Source organism: Triturus cristatus, chromosome 7 (assembly GCF_964204655.1).
Source record: "Triturus cristatus chromosome 7, aTriCri1.1, whole genome shotgun sequence".
Taxonomy (NCBI): domain Eukaryota; kingdom Metazoa; phylum Chordata; class Amphibia; order Caudata; family Salamandridae; genus Triturus; species Triturus cristatus.
Genome location: NC_140590.1, coordinates 1642244507 through 1642262986, shown reverse-complemented (window position 1 = coordinate 1642262986; position 18480 = coordinate 1642244507). Strand labels below are relative to the sequence as shown.

Sequence of the window (18480 nt, the reverse complement as noted above, 5' to 3'; positions counted from 1 at the left end):
TTGCATCTCGTCCGTCGCTGGGACGCGTAAGGTGCTGCTGCAGGACATTGACCGGGCTGAGGCTCGGCTGCGCCAGGCGGAACTCGATGGCCACACGAATGGGGGCGCCCGGGAGGAGGTGTTGGCGGCGCAAGAGGAGGTGGCCACTCAGGTTGAGCCGCTTCGCTGCTATGACTATAAAGAATACATGGTACGGGCACACACTGAACGGGACAAAGTAGGGTCGTTACTGGCCTGGGTGGCTAATCCGGCTGTTCGGGGATCCCCAATAGTGTCGCTGTCTACACCAGCAAGGGGCCTGGTCTACTCGCAAAAGGAGGTCAATGACCAATTCCTGGATTATTACACGCTGCTGTACCAGAGTAGGATGAGGGACCTGTCCGACGGTCCGGACGATTATTTAGAGGCTGCAGGGTTGCCACACTTGGACCCGGAACAGGGCACTACATTGGGGGCAGCTATCTCCCTGGGAGAAATCAGGGCAGCGGTTAAACACATGGCCCGGAGAAAGACTCCAGAGGCTGATGGACTCCCGGTGGAGTTCTATGCAGCGTATTTGGACATTCTGGCACCGCGTTTGCAGTCGGTGTACAGAGAGGCGTGGGACCTGGGTAGGCTGCCGCTCACTACGAGAGACGCGATCATAGTGCCGCTGCTGAAGAAGGGTGGGGTCCCCACCTCCAGGACGGCATACCGGCCGCTTTCCATGCTCTCGATTGACTATAAGATCCTCAGTAAGATCTTGGCCACGCGACTCTTGGGTCACATGAGCACCCTGGTACACCCGGATCAATCGGATTTCATTCCCACTAGGAATACTGCGACGTGCATTCGGCGGTTAGTGCGGATCCTGAGGGAAAGAGGGGAAGGTTCGTCGGAGGCCGTGGTGCTGTCGGTGGACATCGAAAAGGCATTTGACAGTGTGGAGTGGCCGTATCTGTTCCGGGTGTTGAAGGGGTTTGGCCTGGGTGATCATTTTGTGCGTTGGACCAGCTTGTTATATAGCTCCGCCACAGCTAGGGTTCGTACGGGACGCACTATCTCAGCGGATTGCCAGGTGGAGAGAGGCACTCGCCAGGGTTGTTCTCTATCCCCACTTTTGTTTGCGCTGGCAATTGAACCTCTTGCGGCGCAAGCCCGACAGGGGCGTTTCTATGAGGGTGTTCCGCTGCGCGGGGAGCTCCATCACATATCCCTGTACGCGGATGACCTCCTGTTGTATCTGGCTGATGCGGGGGATTCCCTACGGGGCGCCAGAGCCCTGCTCCGGGAGTTTGGCCGCTTGTCGGGGTTGCAGGTGAATTGGACTAAGACCTGCCTGTTTCCTTTGTCCCCTGAAGTTCAGATGCCCTTGGCGCTTGAAGACCTGAGGTGGGAACCTGCCTGCTTACCGTATCTGGGCGTCCGCATATTTCACGCTCCCACCGACCTTTTTGAGAGGAATGTGGGTGGCGCGCTGAGGGGGCTCAAGGGTAGTATGGCGTTCTGGCGCACTCTCCCTCTTTCGGTAGCTGGGTGTGTAGCGCTGCTGAAGATGGTAGCGCTGCCACGGTTGCTCTACTTCTTCCGTACCTTGCCGATATGGATCCCGGTCTCCTTTTTTAAGACGCTTCGGGCACTGATGACAGGGTTTATTTGGGGATCTGGCAGACGGCGGGTGGCACTGGCCACTCTGATGAGGCCGAGGGAGGAGGGGGGGCTGGCGGACCCAGATTTTGAGTGGTACTACTTGGCGGCGCAGCTGCAATGGCTTACACAGGCCGTGGCGCGTGAGTTTAGAGGCCCTGATGGTCCACAGGGTAGGGTCATCCCTCGACACGTGTTGTCATTCATTGTGCTTCGGCAAAAAATCAGGCTGGACCAGCACGCTCGAGGAGCGCACACTCCGGCTATGCTGGACTCGCAGTCAGAAACGGGCAGGCTTCGTGGTCCCATATGCCCCGGAAATTCCTTTGGGCATGTGCACGGCCCTCCCTCATGTCAATGATTGGTCGGCGTTGGCTGGCTGGGAGGAGTGTGGGGTCTACATGATTGGGGACTTATACAGGGATGGTGTCTTGTTGCCATTCCACGATTTGCAGAGGGCTTTCGATCTGCCGAGGGGGGATTATCTTTTACACGCCGCCTTGGTGTCGGGGATTTAGAAACAATGGAAGATGGGACTGTCGGAACCCCCAACTTCATTGGGGTGTCAATACGTCACTATGGCGGCGGGTACATTCAAGGCCATCACCTGTCTATATAGGCGGCTGTCCACGGAGAGGCTTCCACCCCTGGATACCTTGCGGGGTAAATGGGAGGGAGATCTTGGTAGGCCCATTCCTGAGACGACGTGGCCGCAGTTGTTGCGGCGGGCCTGGAAGGGCACGCGCAACGCTAGGTTTCAATTGGTCCAATTTTACACTCTCCACAGGGCTTATTTAACTCCGGTCAAAATTTTACAGTATTTTGGAGGGTCCCAATCGCCGTGTCCCCGGTGCAATGCAGAAGGTGCTGATTTTGGTCATATGTTTTGGTCCTGCCTGGGATTAGGCTCTTATTGGGCAGATGTGGTTGCGTGTTTGAATCAAGTGACTGAGCGCGAGCTGGAAGTGGAGATGGGGACTTGCCTTTTGCTTTGGTTTCCGCACACCCCCAGTACTAAAATTACGAGCAAATTTTATGATTTGGGTCTGATAATGGTGAAAAGGGAGCTCACCATGCATTGGAAGGCAAGGGCTGGACCTAGCTTTCGGGAGGTGGAAGGCGAGTTTCTTGTCCTGGGCAGGGAGTGAAGGGACGCTTCGTCTACAACTGGCCAGGCGTGCCTCTAATGACAAGGCGCTGGACGCTGCAAGGGCGTGGGGAGCTTTAGTAGAGGGGCTTCGTTCTCCGGAGGAGCTGGACGAGGGGGACAGGGCTCCTGTAGACATGGACCTGAGTGTGGAGCCTAGGGTGGGGCCCTCTGGGACTACTGGGGAGACTGTTCAGGATGAGGCCACTTAAGCACACTCAGTGAGGAATCAGCGTCTGCACAACATATTGAGAATTGTCGAATAGTCACGGTGGGAGCATAGAGCACATATGGGTGGCAACATGGAGCCTCCTGTCCTTTGAGAACAATGATAGTGTCTTTTCTATTGATTTGAGTTAGGTTTTCTCGGAACACGGGGTTCTAAATGCCTAAGCTGAAGGGGGGTTGACGCGGGCACACTGACAGGGGGAAGGAGGGGGGTGGGTAGAGAGGGTGGTGGGTGGGGGAGTTAGTGAGAAAATGTTGAAGAGCCTGTTTCTCCTGACATGTACAATGATGGTTGGGTCTCTTACAAGATGCTATTGTATGTAATATTGGTTTATTGGTACACTGGTTGGGAAAAACTCAAAATTTGTTTTTTTTAAAAAAACGGTCATCACTTCCTCAAGTATTTTTCCCTCGACATGAATGTCAGCCCAGTTGGTGTAAGAACAGTCACCAGTCTTGCACACTCTCTAACAGCAGCACCTTCCTCTAAAAAAAAAAAAAACTCACTTCCAGAATAGCCATAACCAAGGTCTTGAACAGAGCCTTCAACATCAGTATCTTCATCTAGAAAAAGACCGATGATTTCCAGAATGACCATTACCAAGGTCTTGGACAGAGCCTCTAACATCAGCATCGTCATCTAGAAAAGCCTGCTCATTTCCGGAATGGCCATTACCAAGGTCTTGAATAGAGCATTTTAACATCAGCATCTTCATCTAGAAAAGTCTGCTCACTTCCAGAATAGGCAAAGCTCGGGTCTTGAACAGAGTATACGAGTACTGGACTGCAAGGCATAATGTTAGGTGCAACAGTTACAATGTCGTTGGAATGTCTTAATCACTACTTTCCCCAAACACAACTTCTCAGTAACCATGCACTATTTTATGTTCTTTCTGCGTATTATTTCTATTTGTGATGCAGCAAATATAGAAATACAAGTATAAATGGTCGGAGCAGCGTTGTTCCCACAAAAACGGGCATAACGTGCAACAGTAGTTTTCCAGGTCGAAATTTGATGTAGTAAGATCATTTTTGTTATACCGCCATCTAGCGGTTGGATTCGGAAGTGCCGCTAGAAACATGTGTAGTCTAATGGGCATTGATAATTCAGATGGACGACTAATGTAATGTAACCCATAATAACCAGACTCCCACAATGCCCCTTGACTTTTTGTAAACTTCAGATTATTCCGATTCATCGTCAGAAAACAGCTCTGCCTTAATGTCATTCACCTAAGGTAGGGTAGGTATCTGGTTGGGATGGTGAAAAAAACACTTTTTTGCTTGCTCTGCATGACGTAAGGGGGAAATGTGCGTTTCATGCACCTGCGAGTGACTGGCATCTCGCTGTCACTATGAAATGTCAGCCATGCGGCAGGCAGGCCATCAGGTCAAATGTTTACGATGGCGCAGGCAGTACAGTGGCGGCTCTGCCGATGTCATCTTATTGCTTCCCCGGCTCTAAGAGTGGGGGAATTGTGGGTGTGGTGGACATGGGGAATTGTGGGTGTGGTGGACAGGGGGAATTGTGGGTGTGGTGGACAGGAGCAACCCCAACTTATGGTAGTGCTACTGCTCTACCAAACACTAAAATAACCGGCACATTTTTAGGTCGAGCATCAGCGCGCATGCGTGGTCTGCAAGACCTGCTGTCTTCAATAAAACGACTCTATTCCCACTTTCTGCTTACCGTTGGCTCATTCCAGTGTCATTCTTCTTTGCAGCCTCCAGTTTCATTCTGGCAGCCATATCTCACTTCCTTTCAGCCTTCCTTTCACCTGAGGAGCACCGGTAAACTACGGTGCACGTGCCTTCTTTATCTCCGGTTTGTGAGAACTTTCTTTTTTTATTGATTCTTCCGTCGCTGCTTCAATGACCTATTCACAGCTGAAGCCACACCGGAGGCTGCTCAGAAAAGAAGCATTTGCAATGTACTAGGTCTCACGTTTGTCAAAATGTGAGCTATTGGCGTTGCAGATGCAATCTTTTTTTCCCATTTCAAATTATGCTAGCAGTAACATAATGAGCAAAGAAATTCCTGTCATGAAGGAAAAGGCGCAGTACAGGCTGTAAACTAGGTGTCGCTGGGACACCTAGTAAATACATTCCTTTTATGAAGGAATGGGTTCAGTAACACAGACTGTTAATAGGTGTCCCTAAAATTTATTTTATAGGTGTCCCAGGGACAATGAAATGTTTGCGCAAAACACCAAATGAATTAACCTTTCCTCGAAACTGGGTTAAAGTAACATCGTAAACCGAGAGAGTACAGAAAGAACAACCGTCACTCTAAACCTTCGCCCAGCATTTAGGTGACTGCCAGTAAAGAAATGTCCAGTTAAAGGCCGGTTAAAGGCAGACAACGTACGTTTTATGTAAGGCTCTGATAATTCTACTTTTGTTGAGAATTGCAAAAGCATTTGCAATGCAATAGGTCTTGCATTACTGAAAGTTTGACCTAACTGCATTGCAAATAGTAATGCAACGCCAATAGCTCAAACCTTCTGTGCTGCGAAACCTATTGCACTGCAAATGCTTGTTTTTAGATGCTTCTAAAAAATCTCATATTGCCAGTATTCTAAATGAGGGCACGTTTTCTGTAGATTTCCTATTTGGTGTGTGCTGCCAAATACACCCTAACAAAAAAACCAACCTAGCTGCTAAATTTTAAGAAATACTGTTGTATATTATCTAGAAAAGCCCGCTCATTTCCGGAATGGCCATAACCAAGGTCTTGGACAGAGCTTCTAACATCAGCATCGTTATCTAGAAAATCCCGATCATTTCTGGAATGACCATAACCAAGGTCTTGGACAGAGCCTCCATTCCATACTATACAGCTGAAATGTCCCACTCATTAGGCCAAATAACAGAGCTTCCAGTTGATGGTTTACCATATTATAGTATGTAATCTCTCCCTTTGAGTATGGCCTTACAGCTAAGATCACACTTTTGGTTTCATTGTCTAGGTACTCGTGTCCCCTACACGATTTAATAAAACAAGGGGGTTGTGGACTGTGCAGCTAGAAGTTACAATGTCTTGGACATGTGGCGAGTTGTGCTGCCCACTCTACAAAGCATTCTCTTTCTAAACTATCTCACAGTGCGAGTGCACTTTCTTCTCCATCAAGTGAAAAAAACATCACCATCTAGTGCAAGAAGTTGCAAAAAGATCATGGTCACGTGTGAATGTCTCATAGAGTAAGTTCATCTGTTGAATAACCACTTGTATTGCTGTCAGAAACAGTTAATTAAGCTATTTGCTAAGCTGTTTGGACAACCTGGATCCTGTTCTGCTAATAGGAGTTGCTCATTAGTTCCCAGAGGCACAATATTTGTACTCTGCAGGACAGTTCACACTGATACTGAACACACTACGAGTTAGTTTTGGTGGTTCGAACAGCACAGTCTAGGTGGTCTGTGACAGGGCGCCCTTGGCTTAGCACTACAGGTACCCTGGGGGTACCGCGAAGGTGTGTTCAACGTCCGTAGAGGGGCGGAACCCGATGCCCCCGGAAGTACGCAAGAGTTTACCAGGTGAAAGAAAGGGGGCAATCAGCGGTCAAGAGGAGGAAGTGTGACCAACACTGGAGAAGCGAGAGCCGGCATAGACTAGTGTGGAGTGCAAGAACCGGACTAGAGATGAGGAGGCGCAGAGCGGACCAGCGGTGTCAGTGATCCCAGAGGAAGGCGCTCCGGACGAGGCAGCCATGGCTCTGTCATCGAGCAACCTGCCTCAGGCATGTGGTCCAAACAACCAGCCGTTTAGTGGGCGGGTGGTTTTTCACCCACACGTATTTTACAGGGCCGTTAAAGGGCTCGTACAGGCGCCTTGAAGGGAGGAGATATAATCCCTTTGTTTTGTGGAGGGCTTTCCCTGGTTGTGTTACTGTGTTACTTTGTGTATTACACTAGCCTAGGTGGTGAGAAGAACCCAGGGCTGGGCAAGGAGGGTAGAATAGAGGTCACATGAAAGAGAACATCACCCGGTCTTGTGCCCTACGCTTTCTTGTTGTATCCTACTTTATCTCCCCCCTCCATTATCTTAAGAGGCAGTCCAGTGCATTCAAGAACACCTCCGCCTGTCCTGCGACCCAACTACCTGGGAAGTGTTAGTGAAGAAATGAATACTATAAGGGGAAGCCTGAGAGCTGATTACCTCTCCTTTTCTCTGTTTTTCCCCCGAGGGAGAACCGACCCAAGGGTGGACAAACAAAGGGTGGACTGTATCAAACGAAGAGGCGAGGAGTGAGCAGAAGAGAGGAAAAGACACAAATCGAACCTCAGGGACAGATCTACCAGTGTACCCAGTGGCTTTTGACGGACGGTTAATAAAACCTACCATGCCTAAACACCTACTGCATTCCCACGTGGTTTGTCCTGCAACATGGTGGCAGCAGGTTCAGTCATCTGAACTTCATTTATATAAATATGGATAGACAAATGAGACCAGTCACTGACTGGCATCTGCTGAACTTGAAGCGCATTGTAAGCCCATGGAGGGGGAGGCAAGATGGCGGTCGTGTAACATCGACCGGCAGCAGTTCCACGCAATGAGGATTCGGTCCTAAGCCCCAGCGCGGCATACGCAGGGATCAAGGCAGCCCGCTGGTCCCCGCTGGCCCCCCGAGGATTAAACAGTAAACAATGATCGTTCAGCTTACCTGCTACGGTTCAGGTAGACCTTTTCTCCGGGCTCTGGCGCTGACCGCTGAGGTTGTTGCGGCTCTCGCTCCCTGCTGCCGGCGATCGGCGAATGTCGGTGGGCGGGGCTTGCGGGTGAGTCAGCGGAGCAGTGTGGGACTTCGTGTAGTGCGGAGCGGTGTGAGAGACCGCGATTTGGATTTGGTTCTTGGCAATCTCCGCTCTATGACAAGGAGAAGAGGCAGCCTGAAGAGTTCAGCTGCAATGGCCCCTAAAACAATTAATTCCAAATCGGCAGCGTCTAAGAAGAAAGGAGGTGCTGAGGGGGCAACAGCGAAATTGGAGGAGGCAGACGCACGGCTGAAGCATCAATCGCCCGCTGCAAGGAAACATCAGCAGCTGGCTGTTAAGACACGTCAAGTAACTGCCTCAATTGCTGATATATTTTCAAAAAGCAGTAAGGAGAGTGGGGCAAAGGAGGCTAATCGCAAGCAGCAGCAGGGGCAGCACAGGAAGGTGGGGACCATTTGGTACTACCCACCGGTCTTGTTGGCATCGAAGAGAGTGCAGAAGCGGTAGCTGCCGTGGAAGTCTCCGAAGAAGTTTTGGATGAAGTTCCTCAGTCCGGTAGCGGGCAAGCGACTACTACTATCCCGGCACCCGTTATTGGGGGGGACCCTGTAGCAGGAAGAACACCGGAAAGCCAGGAAACCCTGGGTAACAAGACTGGCACGTCTTCTAAGGTAGGCCAATATATCAGCAGTGGCCCTCTAAATGAGAAGGGTGAAGAACAGCCTGAGTTGGGTGTAGCCCAAGGGACTGGCAGGCATGACCCAACTGTTAGTGAGGCTATTCCAGGAGCGGTGGGGGGCTTGGCGGAAAAAGTCCCTAGCGAATGTTTCTTCTCGGTGTCTGAGAATGCAGAGTGGTCAGACGAGGACGAACATAGCTCCTTTCTGGAAGGCAGTATGCAGGACACAGAAAGTGATCAGGAGCAAGTACCCCCTACAACAGCGGTCAGACCTGCGGCAGGTCCGAAAGATCGCTATGAGCTAAGCTGGGACCATTCATCTGCCATGCCATTGCAAGGGAGCCCTAGCACGGAGGAGTCTCAGATGTCGCTCCTGGAATTGATACATCAGGAAATTGTCTCTCATCGAGAGGAGACACGCCAAGACAGTAGGAAGTCACAAGCCGCTATGAGGAAAATGCAGGGGGCTGTGAGGAAGTTGTCTAAGGTTTGTACGACTCTGGGCGACAGAGTGTCGAACTTGGAGGAGAGGGTCGTATCAACCGAGGCCGAGGCAGCAGCTGCAGTATCTAAAGTGGATGCCCACTGCTCACAAGTGGTAGACATCCAATGGAAACTCGAGGACATGGAAAATAGACTGAGACGTAACAATCTCAGGGTCCTTGGGATTCCGGAGGGGGTCGAAGGCTCTGACATCAGAGCGTACACCATCAAGTTATTCGACTGGGCATTCCCAGAGCTCTCTGGCTGGAACTGGCCCTGTGAAATTCAGAGGGTACATCGCACTCCCTTTAAAGTACGGAAAAACGCGAGGGAAGGGGACAAGCCTAGGGCTATTCTAATTTTTCTCGGCAATTTCGTACTGAGGCAATTAATCGCAGAGAAGGCAAGACCGGACGCAAGGAGGACTAGTGAGGGAATGTCATTCTTCGTTCGGCCAGATTTCTGCCATGCCACGGTAGAAAGGAGGTGGAGGCTTCGGCAGCTCATCAAACCCTTTCAGGAAAAAAAAAATACAGGCCTACCTGATAAACCCCGCTCAGTTAAAGGTTATCAATGAAGGGAAGACCCTCTATTTTTCATCTGAGATAAAGGCGAAGGAGTACCTAGACTCTTTGGGCAATTAGGTTTTTTGCAGGAAAGATTACCAGCCGGATATCTTGTCTGTCTAGGGTATTTCCTGAGGGTCACAGTGTTGTTTTCTCTTTTTCTCAGCGGTTGTCAGGCTCTTAAGTTGTTCAGGGGGTTATATGGTGCTGCCATCTCATTCCTAACGTATGTCCGTCCCCGGGGCGTGATCTTAGGTTACAGTTATTGGTTTTTTTTTTTTTTCCTCATTGCGTCCACTGCTTTTCATCCCATGCACAGACTAGGTCTGAGCGCCTCGGCTGAGGGGGTACAGGGGAGGGTGCGGGGGGGGGGTTGGGGTGTAGAGGGGGTGAGATGGGAGAGGGGTGGGGGAACTGGGTGTGGGGGGAAAAAGTGAAAAATGAGATAATCTGGTGTTGCAAGGAGTTTGGTAGCTATGAAGTCGGTTGGGTCAGTGTTGCAAGAGCGTTAGTTGGGATAATGTTACAGAGAATTCTGAGACAAATAGGGCATACAGATGCATTGATGATCAGAAATTTATATAATGATGAACATTAAAATATGTACTGTCAATGTTAGCGGACTGAATGACTGGAAAAAACGTCAAAAGCTGGAGTATTTTGTTAAACACAATGGGATAGATGTACTTTGTTTGCAAGAGACCCACTTACCGTGGGCCAAACGGAATTTACTCTGTATTAGGGGGTTTGATTTGATAGTCTGTACATCACAGACATCTGTAACTAGGGGGGTTGCAATCCATGGCAGATCTTCTTTAGGGGGGGTGAAGCGGGTTAAAAGTGATAGCCTGGGTAGGTGGGTCGTCACAGAGCTGAACTTAGGATATACAATCTGTTCAATTTATGGGTCAAATTGCGATGATCCAGAGGTTTTTAACTTCCTGGAAGAGGAGCTAGCGGGCTGGCCAACCCCCTTGATAGTCTGCGGTGATCTAAATATATCCACTGACTGGCATAATGTATTTAAGTATTCAGGACGGAAACCTAGGGTGTTTCGGGCTATGTCCTCCCTCATGAGCTCACATGGGCTTAAGGATGTTTGGGGTGAGAAGGAGACACAGAACCCAGGGTATACGTATTTTTCGCACCCGTCCCAAAAATACTCTAAATTAGATTACTTCTTTATATCGATGTCGGAACTGAATAGAGTTAGTATAAAGAAACTCCCTAGAATAATTTCTGACCACAACCCGCTGATCCTATCTTGTAGAATAGATTTAGCAGAGAAAAGTCATACTAGCTGGACTTTTGAAAGAAGGTTATTATCGGATCAAAGATTTTTAGATCATATTAAAAAATGGACAGTGGAATTCTTTGACGCAAACCGCTATAGTACCTCTAGGAATAGCGTTTGGGAAGCTTTTAAGGCGGCCCTCAGAGGGGAAACCATTAGTTGTTCAGCGAGAATAAGGAAGGCGGACAGGGGAGAGCTAGATAGGCTTATGGGCCAATTAGCGAAGGCGGAGGAACTGCACATTAGGGACATTGGCAGCGGTGTAGATGGGACAGAGAGCCAAAGAAGGTTGGGGATCATTAAAGCAGAACTCCAAAAATTGGTCACACAGAAGGCAGTAGGGGATTATCAGGCATCAAGGGCTAAGCGGTATGAGACAGGGGAGCAGGCAGGTAGGGTTCTGGCACTTCGTATCAGACAGGGTAATTCGAGGAACATCATTTCTAGCATACATGAGGACGGTAAGACTTATTCGGAGACAAAGGAAATTTTAAGGGTGTTTAAAAATTTCTATCAAAAATTGTACGATGAAGAGAGCCGCCAAGGACCACAAATGGAGGAGAATGGTAGCTGGGGTCCAATGCTGGATGATCTATCTAGAGAAGAGCTAGATAGGGACCTGACTGGAAGTGAGATTCTGGCCGCCCTACGGGAACTTGCTGCTGGTAAGGCAGCAGGACCCGACGGAATCCCCCTGGAAGTGTATAAAAGCATTGAATCTGAGATAGTCCCTATCTTGCTGGATCTCTTTAATGGTATACTGTGTACAGGGGACATTCCAGATTCATGGAAAGAGACCAATATAATTGTCTTTCACAAGAAGGATAAACCCAAGGAGAACCCAGGTTCTTACCGACCTATCTCGCTCATCAACGCGGATACTAAACTGTACTCGAAAATATGGGCCAAAAGGCTAGGGAGGGTCATTGGCGGTCTTGTCTCTCCTTGGCAGCATGGGTTTGTGCCTGGGCGTGGAACGACGGACCACACACGCCGTGCTATCGCACTGTTCGATGCTCATGCTGCTGGGGGGGGGGAGAGATGGCCATGATCCTCCTAGATGCGGAGAAAGCGTTTGACCGCGTGGTCTGGGAGTATTTGTGGGGTATTCTTGTAGGCAGGGGATTTGGTCCCAAGGTCATCAGGGCTCTTAGAGCTATGTATAAAGATCCGGTGGCCAGGGTGTCAGTAATGGGGGAGAGTTCGGAGAAAATTGTGATTAAGAGAGGAACGCGTCAGGGTTGTCCTTGTTCCCCGATCCTCTTTTCTCTATATATAGACCCCCTGATTCAAAGAATTTTGGGCTGCCCTCAGATTAGTCCAGTGATGTTGAACGGGTATACAAGCAAACTGCTAGCATACGCTGACGATCTGGCGGTTCTTACTACCGACCCCCAGCAGGCGATGTCTGCACTTGCAGAGCTGGCGAAAGACTTTGGTAGCAGGTCTGGGTATCTGCTAAATGAGGGGAAGACCCAGATTATTTGTACTAAGAACATTAATAAGTCGGACAGTAGATACGTAGACTCAGCGGTCTATTTAGGGGTTAGAATTAATGCCTCAGTAGATAAGATCATTAAAGAAAATTATTGCCCCCTTATGGGATCGATTGAAGCAGAATTAAAGAGGCTGGACGTATTACACCTCTCCCTGGTAGGACGGGTAAACGTCCTTAAAATGTCAATATTTCCGAAGGTCCTTTACTTGTTTCGAGCCATCCCATTATTGCTGGAGGAAAAACTATTAAAAAATCTGGAGTCAATATTTAACCGGTTTATCTGGCAATATGGGAAGACTAGGCGCTCCATGAACCTTATGTCGCTCCCGTTTGTAAGGGGGGGCATGGCTTTACCAAACCTTCGTCTATATCATTTATCTTGCCTTCTGGCTCAAATGTCAATACTTTTTCAATCAGCTCCCAGCTCGGTAGCGGCCCAGGCAGAGAGTCAGGATCCCCCATCTATTTTTGAGCTTTTAGTGGGGAAGAAGGCTGTTGGGCTACTCTTGAGCGAGGTGGATCGGAGATTTTATAAGAGGGCCCGGCTTAAGATCATGGGTGGGGTTTGGGGGTCATGGAAAGCCGTCCAAAAGCTGCTTGAAATTCCTAAGATTAATGCGCACCTCCTTCTCTGGAACTCTAACCTATTTCCTTATATGGGTATGGACAGGAATTGCGCGGCTTGGAAAGAACATGGAATTAGTTCTATTGGGGATATTATGGAGGGGGGGGAGGTCCTCAGGTTCGAAGTGATCCAACACAAGTTTGGGATTTCATCTAATCATTGGTTTTTGTATGGACAGTTAGTCCAAACGTTGAAGGCTTTTAGACCGAGGAAACCTGAAACAAGACGTTTCCCCTTGATCGATTATTTATGGAACGGGGGTAATAAAATAACATTTGTCTATAACCACTTAATGGCGGGTATTCAGGACGATTTGGAGAAAACAGAATCGGCAATTGCAGGGAAATTAGGCGACCCCGACGTGGATTTAGATCTAGCACTTGCATTAAATAAGAGATTATTTCGATCTTCTAACCTACGGGCTCAGCATTACAAAACGCTGTTTAATTTGTATTTTACTCCGGCGAAGCTGTATGCCTGGGGTCTGGTGGAGAACGATAAGTGTCCTAGATGCAATAATGGTCCAGCGGATCTAATCCACATGTTCCACCAGTGCGATAAGCTTTCTATGGTACTAATGGAAATCTCTAAGTTTTTGGAGGGGCTGCTAGATCGTAGGATTAGGCTATCCCCCACGATGATGTTGCTAGGTGTAGATAGGAAATTGGAGTTGGGTAGTGCGGCTGAAGCTCTGGTCTTTATATCAACTGCAGTGCTACGCATCCTTATTTCAGCAGGTTGGAAAGATTCCTCCCCTCCCACATTTCAAATGTGGATTGCAAGGTTGCTGGGAGTGCATAATATTGAGGCTTGCCTATATGAGTTAAAAGGTAAAACATTAAGGGAATTAGGAAGAAATATTTGGGCACCACTTGCTATCTGGAGGAGCTCGAGCGCCTAAATACTGCTTTATTTATTTATTTCATGATAACGAATGGTTTAGAACTATTGCCCTATTATTATTAATAGTTTGTCCTTGTTTTATTTGTATCTACTATGGTTATTATTGTCTAAACGTGTTCTTGTATGGTTTAACAGGAATATCTATTTAATGAATTTGTAAAAATTTGTGTACGACACCAGTAAATCTCAATAAAAAAAAAAAAATAAAAAAAAAAGTAAGCCCATGGAGGGATGCAAGCTCCTTGTAGGCTTGACCTACCATAAGCCGCAAACATTTAATGCACGTGAGACGCATCGCTATAGGATAGCAAGCTTTCATTATTGAGAGGTATCATGCACTCACCCAAATCCCGGATTAGAACAGTATCCTGCAGAGATAACATTCTGGTTTATGATTGATCAAATATCACATCTTTGGGTTGACAAAGGGCATAGAATGTACACCTGATCCGCATGGTCTTGGACTACCTTCTATATGGTTCCCTTTTCCATGACGTTTCGTAAGATCTGCATAATACAGAACTAGACGTCCAAGTTGCAATGGGTTTGATTTTGTGTTCAATAGTTACAATTGCCCTCTGGACATATGCCTGGTTTCCCCATCATCAATGGTAGAAAAGGAACTAACTTTTAATCCCAATTCTCCATCACTTAACGCAACCGCAAACCTACTATCCCAACCTATCGGCAAGACTCCAGAAAATTTTAAAAGAGAAAACTTTTGTATTGGACATTTCAAAACATTTTTTTTCAATTATGAAAACTAGAAAATAAATGTGGCTATAAATAAAGGAAGGAATGGATAGATAGGCAGCACACTTGGTTACATGTCTCTTTAAGGCGGACAGGCTGACTAATAACCTACAATGCAGTATAGTGACCTTTAAAAGACAGTTCATTTGGCATAATACTAGACTTTGAGGCTTTCCCAGGGTTCACTAAGGAGGCAAGCAAGTGCCTTATGAATTTAATGAAGATACCCATAATGAAGAACTAGGTTTACATGTATGTTTTTTCATATTGGGATCTTACGTCGATATTCATAAACACAGAATTGTACAGAAGCTCATCACCATCATTTGGAGGTGAGAAAACCAAAGGAAATGAACATATGAGACAAATACAAACATATATATGAAAATGTGCCTATTTTTGTGTAGATATTTTGCACACTTTGATATTACCTCTGCAGTCAAAGGGTACGTAGCAGTGGCTTGTACACAAAAAAAAGTGTTGTCTGGCTACCTTCTATACAAATGTTGACAACTGTCATGCTCCTCAATAGCTTGAGTAGCCGCCTTGCCTCACTGAACCTTCTTTCTTTCTCTTTCTAATCATGATGGGAAGATGAGGAGGATGACTCATGCTTGCAGAGATTTTTGAGCTGTCTTCTAGTAACTAGCTTCTAGGAGGTTGTTCGAAATTTTGAATCAGTTCTCAAATGTCCTTTCAGAGGCTAACATCAGTTTGGCATTGAACTCACAAATTGCCTTGGAGAGTTTCTAGCAACAAAAGTCACATGACATTACATGGAGTCACGTGGTGTTCTCAGGCAAGACAGCCAATGTGTGTTGTGGAGAGTCACAGACTCTACTAGTTGCTAGTGGAGTACAGCTTAAAGCCCAAAGCCTTTGATGGAGAAATCCCAGAGAAAAAGACCTTCCTTGACAAAAAAGCCATCAATCAAGAGAGAAAAACTGAGGAAAAACCCCATCAGCTCTTGATTCTCTGCCTGTGAAGTTGAAGTAAAAAGGAAATGACATCACTGGTGCCTAGGGTACTTTATATGGATGCAGTATGTCATGTCCGGTGAAGTCACACTGACCAGTAACTGGTGACTCATCATGGCTGAAAAACATTCTAGATCCAATAAGGTCCTATGGACATAACAATTTGTAGGCGCGAGGATACAATAGAAAAATGGTCTATATAGTTCCAGAATCAGAATGGTTGGCTCCAGCCAATGGACTCGACCCAATTATTTGTATTCAGAGAACAGACCACAGGCAAGACCAGACTTACAAATTGCCTGTCCTCAGTCTGGTAGAGTAGGTGCAATACATAATGAGATCTACACAAGGATCCTGAGAAGTCAATGTAATACATGAGTGTTACCTAACATCTAGGGGTAGTTAGAACACTTTGCTGTGTTCTGTGGGTTAGTGGAAAATGTCAATTGGATATTTTGAGTAATGTGAAGGGGGGGGGGGGGCGGTTCTGATATATAAGCAAAATTATTGTACCTGCAAATATAACTCATCTATTGCCAAAAATGTAACCCACTAATTATGGAAAGGTGGGGTCACTGGTAAAAAACATTTTCCATGACAATGCTATGAGGATAGAGGTTAAAAGGGAGGGCCCAAAAGCCCCGACAAGACAACACTTAAATCTCACGTGGGAGCAAGAAGTGTAGTATTGAGGTTTTTTCCCGCCAGCCCTTCCACGGAGGATCAAATTACAATAATCTTACAAGTAAAAATAAGTTCTCTATACCTTTAATATATACCTGCCGGCAAGTAAACATGTACTGGTGTGTAAGCGAAGCTAGACTGATGAAATAATAACAAACATTGAATTGTGCCTTGAACTAAAGCATTAACATAGTCAATGCTACAAGCAATGCAACGATTCAGCAAGCAAGTTCGCTTGGCACCATAGTGTGCCCATGTAGCTGGGTGGTGTGCTTCTGTGAGGGTTAGCCTACAAACCCCAGACAATTTAAAGTACCCATATTTGAAGATTTCCAATTCTAAATTATGCCGACGTGGATTGAGTTTCACAATTTTGCCTCCTTGTTGGCCGAGCATATCAAAGTTAACTAGCTGCAGACTAAAGTTTCAATTCTAAGTGCTCTTAAAGTGCAATAGCATTGGATCCAACACCGCCTTCTCACAAGAAATTCCCTAAATAGGGCTCAAGGAGCCTGTTGTACAAATGCAATTGGTTCACTTATCTAGAAAGAAGGTGTTCAGAAATAAATTACCAATATGATGTAATAAAGATGGCACAGTCGGTTACCATGAGGGCTAAGTCTGGCCCAGGCTCCTCCTACCGTTGCTCTCCTCACACTGTATTCCAGTAACTGGTCACCTTTAGAACATGGTAACGCCACGCAACATCACAAACAGAGCACCCCAGGACACCAGCTGCTATAGTGGAGTAGGATGGGTCTAAACTTGCCAAGGGTGCTGCACCAGTTTTTAAAGTGTGTGCTCACCTTTGGTTGGAGGCCCAAGCATTATCATTATGTAGTGCATCAGTTAGTGAATCGTAGTTAGTCTATTTTATATAATGGGAAAAACGAGAAAAAAAAGCATTTTGGTTTCATTTTATTAGCAAAACACAGGTAGTGCAACATGTTCACAGCAATCAAGCCCACAATATTCCCCAAGTCTCCCATTTTTCCCTAGTATTTGGAAGCAATCATAACATATGGGTCTCCAACGGGGTTAGGTACTTTAGAATTCCAACCACAGGGCATGAAACCGGAAAGATGCCACAAGGCACGGCAAAGACCTTCTGGAATCGAGGTCTAAAGGAATAGAGAGTTAAACAAAGCGCTCTGACACAGAAATTCATATCTGGTGCTTGGAGCACTCTGGGACCTCAGACTGTAATATAGAAGATAAACTCCCCATCTTTTACCTCTCTCTCTCTGCTCCCTCAGCTGTATTCCCTCTTTTCCTCTCCAAGCTCTCTTTTTCCCTATAGCTGTAATTTCAGTTATCAAATGAAAGGCTCTCAGAAAAGACATTTACGTATTTTTTTACAAACTGGCAAACCGGAGGGAAATGTAGAGCACTTACGCAATTGAACAGTCTTTATTCTTCCAGAGTCAACCTTACTGGGTTGAATCAGGGGTGCGAAAGAGACGGCCAGGATTTTTTTAGTCTCCCAAGACGAGGTGCCTGTGCGTGTTATCTTGGTCAGCTGGGTACAGAAAAAACAAGCAGAAGAAGTCATAGGCATGCCCATATCCAGGCGGACGACTTTGCACAGTGAGGTCTACACATTCATGCAGCTCTGTATCCAGAGCAGTCCTTATTAGGCGAAACCCAAATGTGGAATCATGTTCATCACCATGCATTGTCACAACTGCAAAAAAGCTACTGAAGGAAGACCTTGGAAGGGTTGGGTAAACGATTGAGTAGACACTGGTAAGCAAGGGGGGAAAGCAGATGTAATCAATAAGCGTGGGAAATGTGAACGGAGGATGTAATTCAATATTTATTTTCTGTGACAAGAAAACTTTTGAGGACAACATTTTAAATCAGTCTCAGAAAAATGCACAGCAATAACCATCTTTCTGGTCCCACCGCCTCCAATGAGTGACAGCATCATAAAAAAATAAAAAATAAAATAATAATAGAAAAAAACCCGAAGGCGCATCAATGGGGGAGGGAGAAGTGGAGTAGACAAAATACTAACAAAGCAGTCTGGTTTTTAAAATATTCTTCTCGAAAAGTGAAACTACCCATAATGTTAATACAATAAAAGAGCACGGCAGTGGGCCATAGATGATCACACTTCCCCCGTGTTTGAATACGAGTAGGTATAAACAATTCAATTTATATCCGCGTGCACTCCCTATAAGCACCTGCTGCCAAGGTGCGACCTGCGACATGCGTTGGTTGTCTCTGCTGTGACATTTGGGGTTCTGTTTTTAACAAGGACAATATAAAAAAGAACTGAACATTCTGAAATTCATATGG

General features: G+C 46.8%; 1 protein-coding gene across 3 annotated transcripts in view; it reads right to left on the bottom strand.

Annotated features, from left to right (window-relative positions):
* The window catches only part of PCMTD2 (protein-L-isoaspartate (D-aspartate) O-methyltransferase domain containing 2), a 167461-nt gene that overhangs the window by 10246 nt on the left and 138735 nt on the right, over positions 1-18480 (bottom strand). For all 3 annotated transcript variants that reach the window (XM_085619676.1, XM_085619677.1, XM_085619675.1), the window contains exon 6: positions 17575-17698. In XM_085619676.1, coding sequence (XP_085475802.1) covers positions 17575-17698 — 124 coding nt within the window. The remainder of the gene's footprint in view (positions 1-17574; positions 17699-18480) is intronic.